The sequence below is a fragment of the Eubalaena glacialis genome, chromosome 1, assembly GCF_028564815.1.
Source record: "Eubalaena glacialis isolate mEubGla1 chromosome 1, mEubGla1.1.hap2.+ XY, whole genome shotgun sequence".
In the NCBI taxonomy this organism is placed as follows: Eukaryota; Metazoa; Chordata; class Mammalia; order Artiodactyla; family Balaenidae; genus Eubalaena; species Eubalaena glacialis.
Window position 1 is genome coordinate 177,610,141 of NC_083716.1, and position 27,063 is coordinate 177,637,203.

Genomic DNA, 27,063 nt, shown 5'->3' on the forward strand with positions numbered 1-27,063 from the left:
TAAATCTCTGGTCTGGTCTAATTTCAGTTCCAGCGATAAGACTGGCTCCATTGTGTGTTTAGGCAGTCATGTCTTATTGAGGGAGTGTAGTAGTCTACTCACTGCCATAACATATTACCACAGCCTTGGGGGCTTAAACAACAGAAATTTATTTCTGGAGGCTGGATCAAGGTGCTGGTGGGTTTGGTTTCTCCCGAGGCCTCTCTCCTTGGCCTGCAGATGACCACTTTCTCTCTGTATCCATGGTGTCTCTTTCTCTTATTATAAGGACACCAGTCCTATTGGACTAGGGCCCCACCCTGTGATTTCATTTAACTTTAATTACCTTCTCAAAGGTCCTGTTTCCAAATACAGTCACACTGGGAATTAGGACTTCAATGTATGAATGTTAGGAGGCCTCAATTTAGTTCTTAATAACAGGAGGGGCATGGAGAGTGGGTATATGCATTGGAAATATATGTCTTGTGTTAATCCTATGCAATGTAGTCAATGTATATGTTGATAAATGTATACAATGATTATTTGGAAATACTATCTGTATGTTTAAGTTAATTATATAATTCTGAGTCAGTAATATCCGCTTGCTTCTTAAAAATCTAAAATGAAATGAGACATTTTATGAGCAGTGGAATGAGCATCCAGCTGGTGTAGGGTGTAGTGTTCTGTTAGGTCTAATTGGTTGATAGTACTTTTAGTAGTTATCTATTGCTGTGTAACGAATCACTCCCAAACTGAGCAGCTTAAAATGACAAACATTTATTATTTTATACTTTTTGTATGCCAAGGATTCTGAAGTGGCTTAGGTGTGTGGTTATGGCATAGTGTCTCTCAAGAGGTTGTAGTCAAGATCTTGGCTGGGGTTACAGTCTTCTGAAGGCTTCTTGGAATGGGAGGATCCACTTCTAAGATGGGTCACCCACATGGGTGTTAATAGGAGGGTCAGTTTCTCAAAATGTGGGCTTATCATAGGGCTGCTTATTAGACTTACTTTCATTTTTTGTGCAGGTGTGATGACAATGAATTTTCCTAAATTTTTTCTGAAAAGTTTTTATTTCTCCTCAGTTTTGAAAGTTATTTTGTGTTAAGAATTCTGGATTTGCAGGTTTGTTTTCTTTTAGCACTTTAAATATGTCTCTCCATTGTGTTCTGGATTGTGTGATTTCCGATGAAAAGTCTGCTATCTTTTGTATCTTGGTTGCTCTGTACATAATGTATCGTTTTCTGGTTGCTTTGAAGATTTTCTTGTTGTCACTGGTTTTCAGCAATTTGATTATGATGTGACTTGGTATGGCTTAAAAAAAGTGTCTTATGCTTGGGGTTTGATGAGTTCTTACATGTATGATTTTACGGTTTTCAACAAATTTGGAAAAATTTTGGCCATTCTTCACATGTTTGTTCTGTCTCACCTTCTCCCCTTTTTGGGATTCCAATATAATGCAATATTGCTTGTTATTATCCCACACCTCACAAAGACTCTGTTCTTTTTCTCAGTCTCCATGCTTTATTTTGTATACTTTCTTATTGCTTTGTCAGTAAATTACTGATCTTTTCTTTCTTGTGTCTAATCTACTGTTATCCCATCAGGTATATTTCTTTTGTTTCTAATGTATTTTTTATCTGTAGAAGTTTGATATGGGTCTTATTTATTTATTATCGTGGTGTAAGGTGTGAGGAGATTCTCCCCTGCCACCCACAAACTGGCTGGTTATTCATCTCAGTACCATTTCTCTGAATGAGTCATGTTTCCTCATAGATTTGAAATCTGCCTTTGTCATAAATTCCACATATATTTGATTCTGTTTCTGGACTCACAGCAATTAATCTGTCCATTGATAATGTCTTTTCATGTACCATTACCACATTGTTTTATTTCTGCCTTCAAGCATTCAATTTATAATTTATTTATTATCTTAAAAGTTAAGTACATTGACATCTTTAATTTTGCTTTCAAATCTTCTGATCTTATATGCCTTCTCTAATTGAATTTAGAACTTTTAGTTTTCATAAATATTTTACTTTTGCTTTTCTAGTAATTTAGGCCCCAATAAATAATATTAAACTTACATAGATGGAATTTAAAATGTTTCCTTTTGTTTCTTAACTATTCATGTAATCTAACAATTTTAGACATGAGATGAATCTGTACCTTAATCAAGCCATGCATATTAAAGATGTAGAAATGTATATCTAGAGAAATGGTGTAAGAACACATATAGGTGAATTTCTGTCCTAACTTCCACTTGGTTTACTTTATAGTTTATTTAATTGCATTTATCATTAATGTCTACTCTCTAGAATGTAAGCTCCCTAAAAGCTGGATAACAAGACTTTTTTTTTAAAACACTTTTTTCTTTTTTAAAAAAAAATATTTATTTATTTATTCATTCATTCATTCGTTCATTCTGTGCCATGTCTTAGTTGTGGCATGTGGGATCTTAGTTGTGGCATGTGGGCTTCTTAGTTGCAGCATGTGGACTCTTAGCTGCAGCATGCATGTGGGATCTAGTTCCCTGACCAGGGATCGAACCCGGGGCCTCCTGCATTGGGAGCATGGAGTCTTACCCACCAGACCACCAGGGAAGTTCCAACAACACTGTTTTGATGATTTTAACTTCAAAATAAGTTAATACCTGATAAAACTACTCTACTTTTATTACACTTATTTTACAGAATTTTCTTAGCTATTCTTAATTTTCCATTGGAACTTCAGAATCATCTTGTTTGTTCCTTACTGATATTTTTTCTGAGGTCATATTAAATACATAGATTAGTTAGATACAATATATCTTTACGATATGCCTTCTGTGATCTTCAGGAGTCTTTTAACAATTTTATTGGTTAGGTGTGTCATTTAGTGTTTCTGACACTTCCGTATCTGTAAAATGAAGAGAAGGGAATATTTCAGGTGCTTTTTTTTTTTTTAATGTAAATTTATTTATTTATTTATTTGTTTTTGTTTTTGGCTGTATTGGGTCTTCGTTGCTGCGCATGGGCTTTCTCTAGTTGAGGCAAGCAGGGGTACTCTTCGTTGCGGTGCGCGGGCTTCTCGTTGTGGCTTCTCTTGTTGCAGAGCATGGGTTCTAGAGTGCAGGCTCAGTAGTTGTGGTGCATGGGCTTAGTTGCTCCGCGGCATGTGGGATCTTCCCGGGCCAGGGATCGAACCTGCATCCCCTGCATTGGCAGGTGGATTCTTAACAACTGCGCCACCAGGGAAGCCCCTATTTCAGGGGCTTTTAATTTGAGATGCATGACTCTCCAGAGATCTCTATGAATTACCTTAAATTATATGCAAAATCATATATTTGTATGTAATTTGTGCTAAGTTGGGAATGTAATGTACATGCCACAGTCTAATTTTTAGGGGAGCTTATTTCAGATGCTTCTCTAATTTTTGAAATGTGTGGTTGAGTTATTTGAGTTGGCTTCTCCTTGCCTTTCTGCCCCCAACCAAGTCTCAGCAATTTGGAAATGGATGACCAGAATGCTCTGGTCGTTTTTCTTTCCTCCCTTCTCTGTTCTTCTCATCCTATCCCTTTCCCTCCTGTCCTATTCTGCCCCCTCTCTTTTTCTCAGCATACAAGAACTCTGCTTTTAGTCATTTAAATTTGGTATCAGTGGAATCACAAGGAGGGTTTCTGGAATGCTGGTAATATTATGTGGCTTGGTCTGATTGGTGTCTACATGGGTGTGTTCAGTTTGTGACACTTCATTGAGCTGCACACTTAGCTTTTGAGCAATCTTCTGTCAGTTATACGTCAATGAAAAATTTTTTAAAAGTTGAGGTAAAATTAAATTTGGAGAGATTATTTTATCAACTGTTTCTATACTTCTATTTGACCATTCTATTTATTTCCATAACATCCTGTTTCTTTAAGAAATATTTAGCCTTCTTACTTATTCAAAACCATTGGATTCCTTGAAGAAAATATCTGTGACCTGTGAACTGCAAATGCAAACACATTACTTCCCACCATTTTTCCTTTGGAACCATACCAGTTGTCTAAAAAGCCCTTTTCTGTTCGCTTGGGGAGAGATCTTTAGTACCTGATTATATGCAGTTGCATTTGTCATACCTCTTGACAATATGTTCTACCCACAGAGCTCTGCATGCCCAGCGTAGCTCCTTCATTTCATTTGGTCTGTAGCCCAAATATCACCTCTTCAGAAAGGCCTTCCCTGGCAAACCGAATTTAAAGGCACCTAATGGCTGCGTTCTATAAATCATGCTGTGATATTATTTTTGTAGAGCGTATTTTTCATATTAATATTTTTGTTTCTCTCTCCTCTGCCCTACCCTCTTTCCCTCCCCCCTCCTCCAGTAGAAAGTTACCTCCATGAGAGCAAGGCCTTTGTATTCCTAAGGCCTAAGTGCCAGGCATATAGTGGTTCTTAAAAACATATTTGAAAATCTGGGATTATTATTATTATTATTATTATTTTTTAAAATTAATTTATTTTTGGCTGCGTTGGGTCTTCGTTGCTGTGCGTGGGCTTTCTTTTTAGTTGCGGTGAGCGGGGGCTACTCTTCATTGCCGTGCACGGGCCTCTCATTGCGGTGGCCTCTCTCGTCTTGGAGCACCGGCTCTAGGTGCGCGGGCTCTAGAGCGCAGGCTCAGTAGTTGCTCCGCGGCATGTGGGATCTTCCTGAACCAGGGCTCGAACCCGTGTGCCCTGCATTGGCAGGCGGATTCCTAACCACGGCGCCACCAGGGAAGCCCGAAAATCTGGGATTATTAAATGGGTTTCTGTTTTTTCTTTAATTGAACGCCCTTGAAATCATTTTTGGAGTTCTACTATTAGATTAAATCTTTGTTTCACCAAGCCTTTATTGAGCACTTGCTATGTAATATGTAAGATGCTTTAGTTCCCCACACTATTTTCTCAGCGTAAAATACAAAAACCAGTTTTGTTTGTCGATCTTATAGTATCTTATAGTTACTCTTGTAAACTCAGTCCCTAGGTTGCTTAGACCATTCTTGCTGCTCCTTCAGCTTAGTTCCAGGTTGAATTGTCACTCCTTGAAGCCACTGCACACTGTTCAAATGTTCTTCACTCTCTGTCCAGTAGCTTTTTTTGAATTAATTTCTTTCCTACACAGAAAGTGTCTAAGAGAGCTTTCTGTGCCCTCCTTTATCTAATCTTTTCTCTCTTCCTGCTTTTTCATTGTATCCTTTAGTGTTTGTGCCCCAGTATGTTTTCCCTTTCTTCTCTTCTGGCTTTCCTTTCATCTGTTTTCTTTCCTTCACATTCATGCTTGTAAGCACTTCAGTTAAATTATCTTAGATCACCACAGGTTTCACAGGGCCAATTCTTTTTTTTTTAATCTTTAAAGGTTTTAAAAATAGAGTAGGATTTTAAAAATTTCTTTGATTTTACTTAAGATTTTGTGTACCCCATCTGAAAGAAGTTCTTAAGATTCTGTTTCCCTTTAAATAAAGATTTGGACTTTAAGGTGTAATACTTTCTAAATTTTTTCATTATATGATAAATATGAAAATGATATTTGGATGGGACACACAGACAACTGAGGAGGCTGCCCGGACCCTCCTGGTTTGTCAGCCTGATGACTGATGAAATCCATGTCTCTACACTGTAATCTATTGACCTGATGTTTGGAAGCTCTGTCTTAAGAGTAGATAGACTTCAGTAGTATGTGAACACTTGGTTTTATTTTTTTTGTGTTGTGTATATTTTTCTTTTTTAAAAAAATTATTTATTCATTCATTCATTCATTCATTCATTCTGCACCAGGTCTTGGTTGTGGCACTCGGGATCTTCATTGCAGCATGCAGCCTTCTTAGTTGCAGCATGCAGACTCTTAGTTGCAGCATGCCAACTCTTAGTTGTGGCATGCAGACTCTTAGTTGAGGCATGCGGACTTCTTACTTGGGGCATGCGGGCTTCTTAGTTGCGGCATGCATGCAGGATCTAGTTCCCTGACCAGGTATCGAACCTGGGCCCCCTGCGTTGGAAGTGCAGAGTCTTACCCACTGGACCACCTGTGTATATTTTTCTTAAGAAAGAGTTATAACTTTCATTAGATTCTCAAAGGTGTCCATGAGTCAAAAAAGGGTAAGAGTTAATGTTCAAATTGTGGAACTAAAGCCAAATGAATGGCATAACTTATTATTGTTTTTGGAGTAAATTTTTTTTGTTTTGATTACACAGTTTTACATATATTTGCCATGCAAAATTCGAACATTGTAAGTAGAATTAATGTAGAAAGTAAAAGTATGCTATAACCCACTTTCAGTTAATTTCCACAAAATTTGGTGTACATTTCTCTAAATATTTTTCTCCTTACATATATTAATATTTTTTTCTATTCTTTCTCCAAAATTTTATTTATAAAAGAGATTATTATATATGTGTGTGTATATATATGTGTGTATATATATATATATAAATATATACTATGTAATTTTTTTCTCACTTATTTTGGATATAATTCTATTTCAGTACTTGTTGAGCTCCCTCATTCTTTTTAATAAATGCAAAGTATTTTATTGATCTATTCTAATTTGGTTAATCTTTATTCTGTTACTGAACACGTGAGTTGTTTCTAACTTTTTTGCATTGCAAACTGTGGTACAGTGAATATATCTGTAGATATATCTTGCAAATTTAGGATTATTTGTGTATAATAAATTACTAGAAATAGAAATGCTAAGCTAGGGTTATGAACACATTAAGTTTTAGTAGATATTGTCAAAATGACACCCAAAACTGGATCTATTTACACTTCCATGTGTATGATAACAAATTTCTGAACATGCTTTCCAACAATGAATTAGTAAAGTGAATTTTCCCTAATCTGCAAGATGAAAAAACATATTTGTGTTACCAAAAATTTCAACCATACACAAAGGTAGAGACAGCAGAACATTCAACCTCCATATACCCATCATTAGACTCAATGTTTATCAAGATTTTTGCCACATTTGCCTCATTTGCCCTTTTTTCTCTTTTGCTAAAGTATTTTCAAACAAATCCCAAACATTGTGTGACACGCTTCACTATTCATCTTTAAAAAATATGAATATTTCCTTTCTTTTAAAAAATTTTTAATTTTTTAGTACAGAAAATTTCAGACAGATATAAAAGCAATGAGTATAACCCAACTGATATGACATTTTATTAGGAAAAAACTCCTCTGGTGCTATTTATTTATTTATTTTCTTGGCTGCGTTGGGTCTTCATTGCTGCACGCGGGTTTTCTCTAGTTGCGGTGAGCAGGGGCTACTCTTTGTTGCGGGGCGTGGGCTTCTCATTGTAGTGGTTTCTGTTGTTGCAGAGCACGGGCTCTAGGCGCGTGGGCTTCAGTAGTTGTGGCACATGGGCTCAGTAGTTGTGGCTCGCGGGCTCTAGAGTGCAGGCTCAGTAGTTGTGGCGCACGGGCTTAGTTGCTCCGTGGCACGTAGGATCTTCCCGGACCAGGCCTCGAACCCATGTCCCCTGCATTGGCAGGCGGATTCTTAACCACTGCGCCACCAGGAAGTCCCGTTTGGTGATGTTTAATCAAAAACTACATTCTTTTGATTTGGTGCCTTAAAAATCTAAAGGGAGTGGTACTTTTCTGGCTTTGATATTGCCCCACATTCTGCTTAATGAGTGTAATATAAGAAAACCCCTTATCAGTCTCCCAGTTTCTACAATTAACAACTCAAGCTGGGCTTGGTATACTCCCACTTACTTTTCTTCACCCAGCCAGATTATTCTGAAGCAAGTTCCATACATTGTAGCATTTTATTCATAAATATTTATATAGATACATGTAAAAGACAAGACTTTCCTATTCAATGATAACCACAATGTTGTTGTTATACCTACACAAGATAATTCCTTAATATTATCAAATATCCATGAACATTTTCTTACATAATCACAGTGCCATTATCTTACCTAATAAAATCATCTAAGGAACTAGTACCCAGTTCTTAACTGGACTTCCCCTATTGTCTAAAAAATGCCTGTTTCAAGTTGGTTTGTTAGAATCAGTAAACACATGGTTATTGGGTTTCTCAGGCCTCTTTTGTAAGTGATCCTTCTACCTCCTTTTTCTCCCTGCCACTGACAGGTTGCAGAAATGGAGTCAGTTGTCCTGTATAATGGTCTACATTCATGATTTGTCTATTTTTTTTTTTTTTTGTGGTGTCGTTTAACTTGTTCCTTTATCTCTTATGTTTCCTATAAATGGAAGTTAGCTCTAGAGACTTGGTGTCATTCAAGATCAACTTGTTTGGTAAAAACTCTTTGTAAATGGTGCTCTGTACTTCACAAGCATCATAGCATCTGATTTTTTCTCACTTCTAGTGATACTGAGATTGATAAGGATGTAATAGTCTGATCGCTAAGTGGAAAATTTCCCCTCAAGCCTTCCTTTAATGGCTCCATTGCATGGGTCAGTTATTTTAGTAGGTATCACAAAATGGTGATTCTCTAATTATTCATTTTTTATTTTAATAAACTTCATTTCTTTGATTATTAGAGAACTGGAGCATCTTTTCATATGTTTCTTGGCTATTCACTCTTTTGGTGAATTGTTTATGACTTTGGCTGATTTTTCTATTGAATTATTTTCTTTTTTAATCCATTTTTCAAGAGTCAGAAATCATAGATATTAATCTTTCATCTGTTTTATCTATTGTAAATATTTTTTCCAGTTTGTAATTGTTTTCTGCATAGAAACTTTTGATTTATGTAACCAATTTTTATCTTTCTTTTATGACTTTTGGTTTCAAATCTTACTTATTAGACTTCTGTTCTTTGAGATAATGTAGGGGAATAGTTTATTTTCTTCCTAGTAACTTTTTTCACATTTGATTTTTGATCTGTATGGAATATATAATAGTTTGTATATGGTATAAGATAAGGATCAAATTTATCTCCTGCATGGAATCAATTGTCCTATAGCAATTTACTGAAAGTCTTCTACTCCCCCCCCCCCCGCCCCCCACATTGATTAACATAGTCATTACATAGTCTATTTCTAGACTCCATTGTGGTCCATTGATGTTATCACATTACCACAGATTTTACTTTAAGTTTTAAAAATCTTCATTGGAGTATAGTTGATTTACAATGTTGTGTTAGTTTCTGCTGTACAGCAAAGTGAATCAGTTATACATATACATATATCTACTCTTTTTTAGATTATCTTCCCATATAGGTCATTATAGAGAGATTACTACAGATCTTAAATTATGTTAGCTTTATACTATGTTTTAAAGTCTAGGTCACTATCATTAATTTTGTTTTTTATAAGTTTTACTGTTTTTTTTTTAACATATATATTCTTCCATTTGAACTTTAGAATTAGTTTGTGATTAGTCCCATTGGGATTTAAATCTAATGTCATTAAGTTTGGTGGAAGTGACTTTTTTTAGAAAAATAAAAGTTTTTTCCATTTGGGAATGTAGTTTTTCTCTATTCATATCTCTTACGTTTTTCAGCTAAAATAGTTTCTCCACCCATCATAATAAGTTTCTTTCTAGGTATGTTGTGTGTTTAGTGTGGTTATTTTGTGTTTGGTCACAAAATACCTTATTTGTGACTATTTGGATTGTGAACATAGAATAGTTTATTTCATTTTTGCTCAGATATACCAACCATACTTTAAAATAAGTATAAATAAGATTAGAAGGAATGTGCATACTTAAGTGTATAAACTTTTCAAATAAACTTTGAGTATTGATATCACTTATCTATTCATTAATGCAATAAGTTCGAAATAGTTAAGGAATAGAAAATGCGAATTCTTGGGAATGATCAATTTGTACTTAATGGTTTATAAAGGGTAAAAGTAATAAAGTAATACTTGCAAGTAATAAATTGCAGTTAAAAAATATAAACTCTTTAATGAGATTTTGTTTTTGTATTCTAATTGGAATCTAACTAGAATGGTCTTTTATTAGGAAGAAATCTTCCTAAGTGCCAATTTTTATTTAAAGACCAATTAAAACTATATTCTTTTAACTTGGTGCCTTAAAAATCATAAAAGAGTAATGCATTGGCTTTGATATTGGCCCACATTCTGTTTATGGATATTGTAAATAGAAGTAATAGATTCTTAGCAGATTCAACATCGCCATTAATTCTTTTCTTTTTCATATTACAGGTTTTGCAAAAGGCATCAAATTAAATCAAGTTCAAATATTCCCTGTGTCCCCAAAGACTTACTGATGATGTCTGAATTTGTTCTTCCAAGATTTATTTTTTGTCTTATTCAGTACTTAAGAGAAGGCTATAATGAACCAGGTATGTTTAATCCACTTTTCGTTAGTACTCTTTTTAAGTTCTCAGCAAAGTTTAGCACTAATAATGAGGTGAATTTTTTCAGATACCATTTTTTTGCTTAACATTTTTTATGTAATGACTATGAAATACAGAGACTAAATAAAAACACAATAAATATCAATTACATAACCTCATTGATACTTCTAGTAGGCACAGTTTGGCAATCTCTGCCGCTGGGATCGTAAATGTTTCTGATCAAACTTATTTGGCCTTTTGCAGATGAGGAAATAATTGTTTTATGGGGTTAAAGTGACTTTATTTGTGATTATGTTATAATAGAGCATAATTAAGAAGTCCTGGAAATGTTTGACTTTAACTTAAATTTTTAGAAGATAAAAATTTCACCAATATCTTTCTCTCCCCCCCTCCCCCTCTTTTTTGTAGAGGTCTATACATTTTTATTCCCCTCCATATATAATAACTTATGAGAGGGTCAAATTGCTCACTCCCATATTACCGGTAGAATGCATGGGCGTAAGCATCCTAATAGTATTGAAAAGAGAAAAAAACCATGCAAGTTACAGATATTCTTCTTACCTTTTAAGATTTAGTCACAATCTTGATTAACATGCGTTAGTTAAATATTTGTATTTAGATAACATTTATTAAAGTTCTCAGTCTGACACTGTGAATTACAGATATCAATTAGTGGTATGAAACAAATTTATTAACTTTTTATGATGTCTTTTACCTTTTTAGTGATACTTGCATTTTTATCATTTAAGGGACTGCATTTGCATTACTTTTAGAGCTTTTAAATTATTTAATTCTATAAATCTTAAATCCAATTTGAAACTGTGGCACACATGTTTATCTTCTATTTTCCATCCTAAAAGTGTGAAGAAATATAGTATCTTCATCATTTCTAGAACTATCATGTTATTTGCATTGTGAGCAAATACTTATAGTTCTTCACTTTTACATTTTAAGCAAAATATACAATCTTTTGTCAAGTACTTCTGTTCCTCTCAGAGTATGTCTTAAAATATAGAAAGAAATATTATTTTGATTTAGTCCCAAACTGCTCTCTCTTTGGAATGAAGGAAGTGGAGACCAGCTGGATTATTGAAATTGCCTTCCATTTTATTTCTCATATGCTAGTTAACAGATTTTTTGGATGTTTACATTTTGTACTACAAGTGTCCTATTTTAGAAAAGTAGTAGGTAGAAATCATTTATTATGAGAACCATAAAGCATACCATTAGTTTAATCAAAGAGTAATTCATATGAGTGTATTATATTTATTTTTTCCTTGGTGACATTTAGCAGTTATAAGTGGTAGATGACATACGTACATAGCTTTGATAATTATGTTACCATTATCTGAAAACATAAAGGAATGAATGGAAGTACTTTTCTTGTCTTAAGATGAGTTTCATGAACTTAGGTTCATGAAGTTTTCCTCTCTATATTACCACTTGTGCTCAGCATTAATTTCTTCTGTCTATGCAAAATCTCTGCATTACTTTCTGCAGAGATCACTGTTTAAAATTAAAGAAAGGACTTGAAATCATCTAATCTGAGATATGTAAGCTCAGATAATCTTGTGGTTTGACAGTTGCCTTGAATTCCATTTCCCATTTCACCTTACCATCCTTAGACCAGTGTTAGAGCCCTTGGAAATCAAGAACAAATGCTAATTAAATATCTACTATGTTACTACATAAGTCATTGGGGAGAATATAAAGAAGAATAATATATGGTATTGGTTTTCCACTGAGAAAGTAAGGCTTTTTGGCTTGGGTCCCATGACTCAGTTATCTAGAATTTCATTCACAGGTTATCTTTGAACTAGGTTGTGAGTTCCTTGGGGGTAGGAACTATGTCTTATTTAGTTCTGCTTCTCAGTGCCTGTCGTGTAGTAGATACTGAATAAATATTGAATGAACTTGATGACCCCTCTCCTGGGCACACAGGCCCCCTGTTAGCTCCGTTATATGTATTCTTCTTTTAACCAGTTATGGCTAAGTTCTAAATCTCTCTATTCACTTCTTCCTTTTAGACCTCAGTTTCTCTAAAACATCTTTTTTTCTTTTCCTCTTAAATATTCTTTTTTAGTTGCTGTCCAGGTTTCTTCTCTCCTCCTCTACCAGCATATCTTGCCTGGTATTTTAAAATTGTTTTAGTAAAAAACATCCATATTTTTCATTTTAGTTGCTTTGACCTCTAGCTAATATGAATCTGTATTTTTGGAATATGATAGCGGATGGGTTATTTGCTACACAGGTTTAAATTTAGAGCTGACATAATTTTGTCCTAATATTCTTATACTATCTCAATATATTTCATTTCTCCTGTTTTATTTTAGAGAGTGATCTTAACTTTTTTCTTAAACACTGTTTATCTAATTTTGAGATGATCTTATGATTACATATATATATCTGGAAGTTTAGGACCCTAAATTGAATGCTTCTTACACAAATTAAGTGCTTAATACCTTATGAAGTCATCTCTTTTCCCCATCAATCTTTTCTCAGAGGACTGACTTCCTAAACAAGTCTATCCTAGGCTGGGTGCTTGGTGGGTGCCTGCTTTCTAAAGAGAATTCTTATATTAACTTTTTGGTTATAAAATACTGTCATCTAAGTCATCATAATTTTAAAGAATAAAATATTGTTCTTAGCAAAATATTTTAAAGAAAGTTGATTATATTTTTTTTAGCAGCTGATGTACCATCAGAAAAAGACCTTAACAAAGTCCTTCAGCTTTTGGAACCTCAAATTTCCTTTTTAGAAGATCTGACTAAAATGGGAGGAGCAATGCGGTCTGTTCTTACTCAGGTTTTGACAAACCAACAAAGCTACAAAGATCTGACTTCTGGTGAGTAAAATTTAGAAGAGAAGAAAGTTAAAATTTACTTATATTACTAAAATAATTAAAAAGTTGTGTATTTTAGAACTTAAAAGTAAAATGTAGATTTTTTTTAATAGAATGCTAAAGCTGGAAGTTATTAAGAATACTTCTTAGTTTATGGATGAAGAAATTGAACCCCAGAAAAATTAAATGACCGGTTCAAGACCTCACAACTAACTGATTTTAGAATTGGGACTAGAACCCAGGTTTCCTAAATTTGGTGTGACATATTCGTAATTATATTGCACTTCCCCTTCTCCAGACAATAACAGCAACCACTTTTGTGTCTTCATTTTTGTTATTCTAAACGTTTGTGTTGTGTGGCCTAGGATTTTATAGTGATGTAGAGTTTAAGTTATAAAACTTGGAATTATTAAGTATATTTGTACTGTTATATAAAATAATTTAGTTTTTAAACCTTTAGTTCAAATTTATAGTATGGTAAATATATCAATTATTTAAAAATCTTATAAATAGTTTAAATAGTGTTCTTTATGCTGGCTCTGAACAGCATGTTTTGAAAATTGAAGTGTATCTTCTTTAGAGTGGTGAGGTTTTTATGTGTACTGTTAACCATGTATTATTTAGAGATAGTCTTATCTGATGTATTTATTTCTTTAGTGAGTACTCATTAAGCACCCACTGTGTGCTTGGCTTTGGGCTAGGTATTAGAGCTTGGAGTAGGGAAGGTATGTAGTAAGCCAGGTACTCCTATCTCTGTCCTTATAAAGCTTATGGTCTAATGAGTGAGATGACATTAACAAAGTCTCCAAACCAAAAAATTTTGTAAGTATAAACTGTAGTAAATAACTGTGAAGGGATAGGACAAGTGTTTATAAAAGGGAGACCTGATTTCACCAATGGAGGAGGTGGGAAAGCTTCACTGAGGAAGTGACATTTGAAGTAAAACATTGAGAGAAAGTCATTTAGCTAGAGGATGTGGCGAGTTGGGTGGTAATGGGGTGTAGTTAGATTCCGGGTAGATAACATTTTCTGCTTCTGACTACTGGACTAGCCCTTATGTCATAAATAACACAAAACTGGAAAAAATGTGAGGCAGTTGTTTTCAGACATTAGACAGGCAATACAAGACTGTAAATCTTTGAGAGAAAGGAAAAACATGAGATGAGCCTCACAATTCTCTGAATCTCTGTCTGGGGATAACTTCCTGAGTGTAGTATAGAGGGCTGGTATTGAAGCAGAGCGTGGTGGTCCAGCCGAGTTAAGGAGGCAGAGGTCACAGTTCAGGGCAGCTGGAGCAGTTGGAAACTGGAATCTTTGGGGCAGAATAGCAAGAATTTGTGGGGTAGATGTATGAGGGACCCCTAAAAGTGCTTGGCTGAGAACTGAGATACACATGTACAGGATGAGACTACCTAAGGCTTATTAGAGAGTGCTGTGGGGTTACTGCTATGGGGTTAAAAGCAGCTTTTAAAGATAAAGGTTAGGCAGTGTTGGGAGACATTGGAGTATCAGCTCAACCAGACTAGAGAGACCTTACCAATACCCTAGGCATCAAGTTGACACACCAGAAGACCACACCTGAGAGTAAGTTCTACTCTAGGTCAGCCTTAATGAAGCCTAGAACCCTGACAGAGTTTGGAGATTACTCCTGTCAATTTACAGGGCTTTTTTAAGAATCTCAGGCTTTCTATAAATCTGCCTCTTACAAAGTATAAAACCAAGTCTTTATGAGTTCTAGGTGATCAGGCTGTTTATTGAATGTCTTGTAGAATTAAAATTAATACTCTTCAAAGGAAGGTAACAGAATCCAGAATCTTTGATAACATGTCATTAGAATGTCCAAGAAAAAGGACAGTAATAGAAATTGACCTTGAAATGGCCTAGATGTTAGATTTAGCAGTTAAAGACTTTAAAGCAACTATTATAAATATGTTGAAGAAATTAAAGGAAAATATGTTCAAATAAGTAAAGGAAAATATGGTGTTAATGAGTGAAGAGATCAGGAATCTTAGTGAAGAAATGTAAACAAAAAAAAAATTCTAGAACTGACAGTTACTGTAGAATGCAATTGACAAGTTCACTGGATGGACTTAGCAGCAGTTTGGAGAGGATAGAAGAAAGACTTAGTGAATTTGAAGACAGATTAATACATAATTCAATCTAGAGAACAGAGAAAACACAACAGAGCCTCAGGGACCTGTTAGATAGAATCAGATGACCTAATGTACATGTAATTGGACTCCCAGGAGGACAGGAGAGTGGGAATGGGGCAGAAAAAAACATTTGAAAAAATCATGACTAAAATTCCCCAAATTGGATGAAAAACATCAGTTTATAGATTCAAGATGCTTATTGAACCCCAAACATGATAAATATTTATAAAGAAAATAACACTTAGGCACCTCCTAGATTCCATGCAGAGGGACCAGCATGTGGAAATATTTATGGGTGAGAGTGAGCTTACTTTTTTAAAAGGTACTAAAAAAGGCTATCGTGGTTGAAATGAAATGAATGTAGGGGAATAGTGGCCCAAATAAGGCTACCACGTTAGGCTAGATCTAGATTAGGTAGGCCCTTGTTAGCTATTTAAGGTTTTATATCTTATCCTGAATGTAGTGGGAAGTCATGGATATATTTTAATCTGAAGAGTGACATGATCAGATATGTGCTTTAAAAAGATGGCTTGTTACTTTGCCAAGAATAGATGGGAAGGGGCAAGAACAGAAGCTCAAGTGCAGCAGCCTAGGATAAAATGATGGTCACTTGTGTTTGAGTTTTGGTGATGATGCTAGAGAGAGATCAGAATTATACCTGAAAGTCTGTTATTTCTTCAACCTAGAAAATGGTTCTTTATTCAGAAACTATCGACTGTTGGGAAAAAGAACAGCAAGTTGTTCTTAATCATTGTAAAAATGTATTCCTTGAGAATGATTTATGGTAATTGTCTTCTTTTAGTTCTACAGTTCTTTTAAATTCTTATTTCTTGAAATTGAAAAACAAAACAACAAAAATCTTTAGCTAACTTGTAGTGATGGAAGTTACATTAGGTTTGATTCAGAAGTTTAAAATTTGTAGTCTAGGTTCATTTCTAATCACTGCTTGCTTACTCACTGGTTATTATATCTTTGTAAGCCTCAGTTTCCTCACTTATAAAAATGGTGATAATATGTTCATTTTTCTCAGGCGTGTTGTAAGGGGTTGATGAAGTGTATTTTGTTGATTAAAAGTATTACAAAAATTTCATCTATTATTATTGAGATAAATACATGGCTTTTATTATTCAGGAGACATTTAGTCATTTCTTACATAGGACCCCTAGAAGTCCTTTATTCTTTATAGACTAACTGTGGTTGTTTTTAGTTTTGGACTTGAATTGAAGGATAGATGTATTCCTATCTGTTTAATCTGTGCTGAAGGTTTTTTTGTTTTTTGTTTTTTTTTAAACTATCCCAGACAGACATTGGGCAGAGATTTAAAAAACAAAACTAATCTATTGCAATTATTGAGGCTAGCAAAGAGAGGAAATTGAGAAAAGCTCAACAAATACTAAAGAAACTCATTTACTATATATCTTTATAATCAGAGAGATTGAAACCTTAATTAAAGATATATAATCTGCTTAAGAGGTGGCAAATGACATGGTAACTTGGCTTTCAGACAGAGAATAATTTTTCCCTTTAAAGAACTTTCAAATGTCAGTATTTTTATTGTTATTCTATTTTCCATAATATATTAAAAAACAAAAGACAAATTGGCATTAATATGCTCAAATGCTAAAGTGAAAAACCTAGGATTGTTTAATTCTAGAACCTAAACTTCTCAAAATTTTGGAATAAATTTGTTTTAACTGATACTTCCGTAGAAATTATACTTTTATCCTTAAATGTGATTATAAAAACATTTTATGCTTGGTAAACCAGAAATTAGTAATCTCAGTTACTGTTTGAAAATTCCACTCAGGCATTATCTTCTCTAGGAAGCCTTTCCAAAAACTGCTTTGGGTAAGTCTGGCTGTACGGTATTATGAGAGCACAGGTTGTTAAACCAGATGGTGAAGTCTGCTACATAATTGTCATTTACCATATTATCTGCCTTTCTTTACAGTAATTTTAAGTTCCTTGAAGGCAGGAATCATGTCTTATTAATCTTTGCACCCCCTGTATTTTGTATGTAATCTCTGGCATATTCTAGATGCCCAGTTACTTAGTGGATTTCATTATTTGTTATAAACATGCTGTGCATTCTTAGATTGTTAATGCCAAACATGAGCACAAAAATGTTGTCTGAAGCTATCTTATATTATTCATTCTAGGGTTTCCCCTCCATTAGAATATTCATCTATTTTATATGTGTATACATTAGTTATTGAGATGGCTGTACTTATGTTTTGAATGGAATATTTTTTCTGATTTTAAATTTATTTTAAATATTAGGTCTTGGAGAAAATGCTTATGCAAGGAAAAGTCATGAAAAATACCTTATAGCTTTGAAGAGCTCTGGACTTACATATCCTGAGGATAAACTTGTATATGGTATACAAGAACCATCTGCTGGCACTAGCACTCTGGCAGTTCAAGGTTTGTTTAAATATTTAATTTGAACAACGATAACTTTTCTGTACTAAAACAAAAAACCCTTCAAACATTACTCATTATTGAAGAAATTTAAGTGCTGTGTCATTCTTTGTAAGAAAGTAGTAAAAGTAGTAAAAATTTGGAAGCAAGAAAGGATAGAGTCGGTCAAAGACGATATTTCATTTTTCTTAAGCGGAATTCGGTTAGTTTATCAGAGGTTCTGGTTCTAACTCATGAAAAATATAGCAGTTGCTATTTAAGAGTAGCCCTAAAGTTTAGTAGTTCAATATTTTAGTAAACCATGGTTTAAAAGTAAAAGAAAGCAATCCTTCTGAAACACCATGTGTGATTATTAAATCTGGGTTTTCACTGGAGATTTCCTATTGAAGTATAAGCCTATTAGGCTCAAATTTATTAAAGATAAATGTTGAATTCTGCCAAAATAACTGTTAGAATGAGTTGTCTTAACAAAACTTAGTTTTTTGTTATTGTTATATCTCAAAATAATTTTAAAGTAAAGCAGTATATAACAATTATGAAGGGCAACCTTTTTTCTCCTTTCCAAAGGTTTTGCAGGTGCAACAGGAACATTGGGACAACTAGATTCTTCAGATGAGGTGAGATTTAACATTTGAAACTTTTTAAAAGTAGAATTTTAAAAGTTTTAGAACTACCATACAGATTTGTGGATATTATCTAGTTGGAATTCCTCATTTTATAGACATGGACACTGAACCCCAGAGTGGAATAACTTAGTCAAGGTCACACAGTTACTTAGTGACAGGACGAGAACTACAACTAGATTTTTACTTCTTGTTTGTAAATTCATTTCTCTTTTCACAGTTTAGAAATGGGAGATAGAAAGACATAGAGATATTTCTCCTATGAAAATATCCCCAAATTTATCCAAGTTGTCATATGCACAATGAAATTATTTTTAAAAAATTTAGCTAAGTCTAGAATAATTTACTAGAAGAATGTGAAATGTAGCTTCTTTTCTAATCTCATAATAAAGTTATATCTTATATGTCAAAGGTTATTAAAAAAAGCAATGTACTGGGAAATAGAATGTCAATTTGAAATTTCAACTTTTATAGTGTTTATTAATAATAAATATTTCTAATAAATTCCTTATAACATTCCTGTATTTTGTTAGTATACAGTTTATAAGCAAATATTGGTTTTTGACTTATATCTGTTTATAATCTTGGTTTCTATAAAACCTAAATTTCATATTTTTATTGATTTATATATTTAACGATTGAAATTTTAAAAACTAAATTGTTTTTAAACATTTAAACATTTACATGTTTTTCCTTTGAAAACTCATTTTGATTAGATAATTTCATATGAACTAAGCCAAATATCCTTCTTTTGAAAACATGATTTCTTTTATGGAGGTCTTATAATTGATCTAATGCCTTATAATTTAAACTTTGTAATAGTATATTTCCCCTCTAAGAAGGCTCCCACAAAATGCAACATTTTGTGGAATCTCATTTTGGACTAACAATTTTATTTCATTTATTATTTTAAAAATTTATTTACTTATTTTTAAAGTCTTTATTGAATTTGTTACAATATTGCTTCTGTTTTATGTTTTGGTTTTTGGCCGCAAGGCGTGTAGGATCTTAGTTCCCCAACCAGGGATCGAACCCACACCCCCTGCATCAGAAGGTGAAGTCTTAACCACTGGACCGCCAGGGAAGTCCCTGGACTAACAATTTTAAAGAGTTTTCAACAAATTGGATAGGCAGTTTATTTATTTATTTTTCTGAAATATTTATTTATTTATTTGGTTGCATTGGGTCTTAGTTGTGGCACGTGGGATCTTTGTTGCGGCACGTGGGATCTTTCATTGTGGCCCGGGCTTCTCTCTAGTTTTGGCGTGTGGGCTCTAGAGAGCGCGGGCTCTGTAGTTGCGGTGCGTGGGCTTAGTAGTTGTGGCATGCAGGCTTAATTGCCCCGCGGCACGTGAGATCTTAGTTCCCCGACCAGGGATCGAACCCGCATCCCCTGCATTGGAAGGAGGATTCTTAACCACTGGGCCACCAGGGAAGTCCCTACGTAGTTTAGTATACTGCTTCCGAGTTTGACTCTGGAAATAGAGTGTCTGGGTTTGAATCTGGCTTCTGTACCAATTAGTAGTGTGACTTTGGACAGGTACCAACTTCTCCATGCCTCAATTTCCTCACCTGTAAAATGGAGGTAATAATAGTACTTAATGCCTGGGGTTATGATGATGATTGAATGAGTTAATATATGTAAGCACTTAGAGCAGTAGTGCCTGGCATATTGTAACACTATATGTATGTTTGTTAAATAAATAAATTAAAATAAAATTATTTTAAAAAATTTGTGTAAATGGTTAGCTATAATTTTTGCTTTTTTTTTTTTTTAGCTTTAAAGAGTTACTTCTAAGAACACTGCTGCCGTAATGACAAATGGGGAAAACTTGCTGATATTTAAAATAGACTTTCAAAAATATATACACTATTGACTAAAACAGTAATAATTTTGTTTTGAAGCTAGGGGAAGCGAGTAATGGGGGTAAGAATGCTAATTCTTCACATGTCGAAGAAGGAAGTGATTAGATAATAGATAGACATATGATTTGAAATTGGTTATTCTGCTTTCTTTAAGGGCATTTTGTGGGGAGGTGGAATGATCTCTCAAAGGCGAGATTTGGGAATACTAGGAGTTGAATATGAATGGGTGCAGGGGGACCCTTCCTTGGCTAAAGCCAGCGAGACAGGAAGGAAACCTTGAATCTATTGTCAGTAGTAACTTTATTTTATTTATTTATTTATTTTTGGCCGCACTGCGTGGCATGCTGGATCTTAGTTCCCTGACCAGGGATCAAACCTGTGCCCCTTGCAGTGGAAGCATTGAGTCTTAACTTCTGGACCACCAGGGAAGTCCCATCAGTAGAAACTTTAGAAGACTATTTATTACATGATGAAATGGTTTAGTGATATTACAAAATACTTTATTAAAATAATCTAAACATCCTCATGTGATCTAGAACAATAAAAAATCTAGTTTTATGTTTGTGTTTATATGGTAGGTTAAAACCTTCATACTATTTTAGTATACCTATTTTATGCATCCAATGGTCTGCTAATAATTCTACTTTATTTTTATGAATTGAATTTGATTTTGGAGAAAGCAGAAAGCTGATCTTCAATATAGATACATTTTCCTCTATGTAGGAAAAACGTTACAGTCATTTGTTGGCCTAAACTCTCCAGATTAGCTTTTAAATCTCCAGTGGCTACTTTAATTGTACATAACTGCATTGCAGCAACACTGTATTTTACGGTAGGGTGCTAGAAGGAGATCCCTGTGTGTAGTGGGGGGAGGGGCTGGGGGGATGGCTTTTGAATTTCTTCTAGAAATAATTTCTCGAGGGATATCAGAGGATTTGAAATAGGCCTTTCTTTGCTCATTACCATTGCTTTTACTCTGTTCTTTTTAGGTCCTCTCTTCTGTTCCTTCTGTTCACTTCTCTTAGATTCTTTGTTTCAGCAACTTCTGTGTGTAATATAATTTATATAATCATTTGTTTCTTAATTATGATTATGTCTCAGTGTAAATATTGTAGTAAATGCTTTTTGATGGTGACAACTTCAAAATACTTCATTTAAAAAAATACTTCATTTCAGTATGTTTTCTCATAAAACACTATTTTTATAATAGTAGCTGAGAACACTTACTTTTTTTTTTTTTTTAAAACATCTTTATTGAAGTATAATTGCTTTAGAGAACACTTACTTTTAGAGTATGTGAATTATATTTAATTTATATATTTCAAAACAGTAAGACTTTTTGATCTTTAAATCATATTTTATAATTAAACTTTTAGTCTATTTAAAATTACTTTTTATAGTTTATATATTTATCGTATTTTCCAATTGGGATGAAAATGGGGTCATTTGGACATCTGAAAGCTTAAGAATTTGAAGTAGAGTTGTTTAGCTGGAAGTGGATTGAAGGGATATCTATTTTGGTTTTTCTTTAAGAGAAATTTGAGTTTCAGAGTTAGGCAGATCTGAGTTTGAATATTGCCTCATAATATTGCTGTACTTTCTGCCAGGTTTTAAACTTCTGAACATCAATTTCCTCCTGAAAAAATAGTGATAATTCTAATGTTAGGATTAAATGGGATAACATATGGATTACCTATTATGAACCAGATACCTATTAGGCTCCTGATAAATGTTTTCTGTCCTAGTGCTTTATATGTAGAAGGGATTCAAATACTGAAGTTTTGAGCTATCATAGGTCATATGATAGACATTTTTGCTCATCTTTCCAGAGGAAATAGTTTATTAAAGCATGGTTTAAGAGTAATGAAGTTTATCTTTAAAAATTTAAATTAAAAATTTACCCAAATATCACACAAATACATTATAGTTGTTTTGCCAGTATTCTGAAATATGAATAAACAACAGTTTATCCAATCATTTTTATAATTTCCAATTTTTAATTAAAGATACAATGCTTATATTTCTTTTTGTGCAGATGTGCAAATAGTTCTCTAAGATATGGAATTGCTAGATTACAGGGTAGGCATATCTTAAATTTTATTAGATTTATTTTTCTGATTATAAAAGTCACACACACATATTTAAAATGAGAAGTATGGAAAAGTACAAAGATAAGACCATTACCCAGGGCCAATCATAGAAGGGTTTTAGTGATAGGAAATTTTCTATTTTAAGATTGTGATCATAATTTTTTATACAAAAAATTCATTTATGTTTTATTGACTTACGTACTACAAAGTCAAATCTTGAGTTAGAAATAGAAAAGTTGTATAACAAAACAAAAATGAGAATCAGGAGGAGGCAATTTGCAGGTTTAAAAATTTAATGAATGCTAGAGCTAAAAGAGACCTTAAAGTTCATCTTGCCTAACTCTCTTATAGATGAGGAAGCTGAATTCCAAAGAATTAACTGATTCACTCAGGCAAGTGAATTTCGTCTAGTTAGTAGTGGAGTTGCAAATGGTCGCTAGGTCTCCTCCCTGCTGGTCTTGAGTTTTTTATGTAAAGTAGATAGGCCACTGTTATTATTATTTCTATACAGCAAATTTGTCCTAAACTTTGTGGCTTAAAATTACCATTTTTTGTTTTGCTCACAATTCTTTGACTCAGGAATTTGGGAGTGGCAGCCAGGCAGTTCTCACTTGGTTATCTCATGCGATTCCTGTTAGTTGTTGGCTGCAACTGCAGTCATCTGAAGGCTCAGCTGAGATGGAGATTTAAGACGGCTGATGGACAGAGCTGGCAGTTGATGCTGACTGTGCACAGGGAGCTCAGCCTGCATGTGGCTTTTCCAGTATGGTGGTCTCAAGTTGTTGGGACTTCTCATATAGTTACGGCTTCTCCCAGGATGAGTAGCTCAAGAGCAGAAGCTGTGGAGCCTTTTCTGAGCTAGCCTTGGAAGTTACGTAGTATCACTTCCACTGCATCCTGTTCCTTGTGAGTTGCTAAGATGGGCTCAGATTCAATGGCAAAGGAGGTAAATCCTGTCTCTCAAAGGGAGGAGTGTCAAAGAATTTGTAAACACATTTCAAAACTTCCACAACCAGTATGTGACATTTGCCATTCTTTTCCCTGGATTCCCTTGATATCCTAGAAATGACTCGTGATTATAGCTAAATAACATACCAATAATTGAGTATGTATTTTCCCATCTATTTCAGTGGTACTTGTCTGTTGGGAAAAACTATAACATGGTAATGAAATACCACTGTAGCTAGAAATGGCTACTGTAGGGTTTTAACTAAGATCACAAAGTTTTCCTTAAGTATAGTAGTTATTATTGTACCTCAAGAGAGTGAAAGCTTATATTTGAAGTTGTAAGAGTTTTAAAGAAGTTGATCTTTACCTTTGTAAAACAAAAGGGGATATAATAAAATTTTACAAGCATTCATTGCAGTTTAAGGAACAAAATATAGTTTTGAATTTAATTAATACTGAAATTATTGAATTTAATTTATACTGAAATTATAAATTTGCATTTAATTTATACTGAAATTATAAAATTAGTGTAACTCTTCTGCTAATCTCTTCTTGGGGTCTCCTATTCTGCTTTTATTTATTTATTTATTTAAAAATTTTTTTTAGGGTGGGAATGACATAGGGTCAAGAGGAGGCTTTTTTTTTTTTTAACCTTTTATTTATTTATTTTTGGCTGTGTTGGGTCTTTGTTTCTGTGCGAGGGCTTTCTCTAGTTGCGGCAAGTGGGGGCCACTCTTCATCGCGGTGCGCGGGCCTCTCATTATCGCGGCCTCTCTTGTTGCGGAGCACAGGCTCCAGACGCGCAGGCTCAGTAATTGTGGCTCACGGGCCTAGTTGCTCCGCGGCATGTGGGATCTTCCCAGACCAGGGCTCGAACCCGTGACCCCTGCATTGGCAGGCAGACTCCTAACCACTGCGCCACCAGGGAAGCCCCCTGCTTTTATTTTTTAAATGAGAAACATTATTTTAATAGGACCAGTGACCTACATGGAAAAAGCTTCCTTTTGTGCCTAGATATCATAAATAAGAATTAAGTTAATTGAGTTTTAGTGTGATATATTTAGAGGGAAAATACAAGAATTTCCACCTACTCACTTAAAAACTAATGATATTTTAAAAAAACTAATGACTAATATTTTAAATTTGTATTGTACTTCTTTTCAAAGCACTTTTTACATATATAAATGATGAAAATGGAAGCAAATTAAATTTAATAAAGGATGAAATAGATAAAGGAGAAAGTAGATGAAAGGATAAGGTAGATGGAAAGAGTATGATAGAAGAAGAGTACCCAGATACAGATGTTCTTGAACAAATACCTATTTTATGCCATTTAAAAATTTCGTTAAAGCTTTTAAAGCCATATTGCATTTTATTTTGCAACTGCAGGCACAAATGATTGTTTGCTTTTAGTATTTATATTTGAAATTTAATGAAGAGCTGAATATGTCTTAAGGATTGGAATTTCTACACCCTTACCTTACAGGCCCATGGGATTATTGAACAAACCCTTTTTGTGATTTCATTCTTATAATTTAACAAATTATATAAAAAGGAAGACAGGATGAGAAGAGGGCAGTGACATCTCAAAAACTACTATAGAGAGGGAATTGTAACAATTTTAAAAATGTTGTAAGTTAGAATTGGAAGAGATCCTAGGGGTAATCTAGTCCTACCACTTTGTTTTAAAAATGAAGAAACAGGTTTGAAACTCTAACAGCAGCAAGATTTTTCCTATTTGTAAAGTTTCACTTGAATGGGTATACTATTACTGTCTACTTAATTTTATTCACACAAGTTGTGTCAGGTATTTGTCCCTGCTGTCCCTAGAGTAAGAGAACATTATGTACTCAGCAGGGCTATTTATACACATGACATTCTTCATACTACTATTTCTTACTCTTTTTTTGTGTAGCTAATATGTAATAAGAGTAGAAAATGTTCTTTGTGTTGTATGGAACCAAAAAGAAAAGAAAATAGCACATTTTAACTTCATTAAGTATTTTAAAATGTAAATTTGTGTTTATTCATTTTTTTGTTTAGATTTATTTATAACCATCACATAATTCAGTTCAGAAGAAAATTATCTCTAGAATTATATGTACATGGGTGTAATAGAGAGTTTCTTAGAGAAAATAGGACCTCTTAGATCAAGATAGCTTTTCAAGGAAAGATTATATTCACTGTGGCCATTACCATAGCAATGTCCATTTTTCTGTGTGCAATGACCAGATCATTAATCTCTGTGTGAAATCATTTAAAACACTTTCCCCCCTGTGTAACTATAAAAATATGAATGTTCGTTGTGGAAAAATTGAAAAAAACAATAAAAAAAGAAAACATTTACCTTCAGCTGTGCTATCCAGAGATAACCATTGTTTATTAATTTTGCTTGTTTACCTCTAGTCTTCTGTTTTGCATACTCTTACATAACCGAGAAATAAACACTTAACAAAATAAAATAAGTTACTATGTAGATGTGCTGTCGATATTCTTGCCTTTATTCAAGATAGAATGCAATGAAAAGTTAAAACTAATTTGGTCAAAACTTGCAGCAAAAGCAGGATTATTGAAATTGAAAGCCAGAGTAGCTTTTCATAAATGAATAGGTAAAAGAAAAATACTGTTTTATTTTGAGGTATAAGATTTGATTTTAATTAGTTAGTTATCATAAATTACATTAAAGGTAAAGGGTGGGGTGGGGAATCACAGAAACTTTTGGTGAGAAGACCTTAGAAATATCTAATATATTTCTTTTCCAGTTTAGGAATTGATTTTACAACATTCCTGACAATTGGTAACCCTCTCCATAAACACTTCCAGTGGTTGGGAGCTTACCCGGTTTATGAAGCAACTTGTTCCTTTGTTTGATAGCTCTAATTATTAGGGATTTCTTCTCAATACTGTGTTAAATATTACAATTTTCACACATTTCTTCTTGTTTTCCCCTGTAGAAATATTTTAATTTTTACTCCCATAAGACACCCCTTTAAGACACCCCTGCTGTTCATAGCTCTTTCATCTGTTTATTCCCTTTTAAAATCTATGATCTGATTTGGTATACAGTCATAAGGACATCTTGTCATGAAGCATGTTGTGGCTTCCTTAAGGCCCAAGGTTTTTTGTTAGCCTTTTAGCAGCTATGCTAGACTGTCGCGGGAGCCCCAGTGGTCAAATGAAATGCCCAGGTCCCCCACCCCACCCACCCCTTCAGCTCTCAGACAAGTTTGAGAGCTCCCTCTCTGCTTTGTATTTGTAGAATTGATTTAAAGCAAACAGTCTCATATTACAGTGGCTTACATAAATGTTGTTTTCATTTCATTCTAGTCTCTCAAGATCTCCTTTGGATTTTATTTTTATAACCTTATATGTTAAATGTTCCTTTTAGCTTTGTGTATTCTGTATTAACATTCTCTGAGTATTGTTTTAACCAGCTGTGAATTTACTTGACTTCTTTTTATGGAGCTCACATTTTTTTTCATCTGTCCAGTAAATTCATCAAAGAAAGAAAGAAAGGTTAATTTGGGTTGAAAAACCATCTGTAAATTTTGCAGGGTAGGAGTTTGAATCTGATTTTTTTTTTTGGGGGGGGGTCTTTCATTTTGGACTTGTATATGTATTTTATGCCTGAAACGCACATAGCAATATTGTCTACTTCTGTGCCCAGGAACTAGTTAAGGTTTGGAAAGTGTTTCTGAGGGCTGTACAAATGCTGTCTGGGTTGAGGGTATTTATTTCCTCTTTTGTCCGCTGGACCATCATTTTCTCCCAGGGTTCTGTACTATTTTCTCATGGATAAATGGGAAAGAACTATAACTCCCTATCATGAATTTGGGGTGGGTAGGGTC

General features: G+C 34.0%; 1 protein-coding gene across 3 annotated transcripts in view; it reads left to right on the top strand.

Annotated features, from left to right (window-relative positions):
• The window catches only part of UBR3 (ubiquitin protein ligase E3 component n-recognin 3), a 229,729-nt gene that overhangs the window by 41,236 nt on the left and 161,430 nt on the right, over positions 1-27,063 (top strand). For 2 of the 3 annotated variants that reach the window (XM_061184691.1, XM_061184709.1), the window contains exons 2-5: positions 10,118-10,257; positions 12,959-13,117; positions 17,548-17,691; positions 18,256-18,305. In XM_061184691.1, coding sequence (XP_061040674.1) covers positions 10,118-10,257; positions 12,959-13,117; positions 17,548-17,691; positions 18,256-18,305 — 493 coding nt within the window. The remainder of the gene's footprint in view (positions 1-10,117; positions 10,258-12,958; positions 13,118-17,547; positions 17,692-18,255; positions 18,306-27,063) is intronic. The other variant, XM_061184700.1, reaches the window with a different exon arrangement.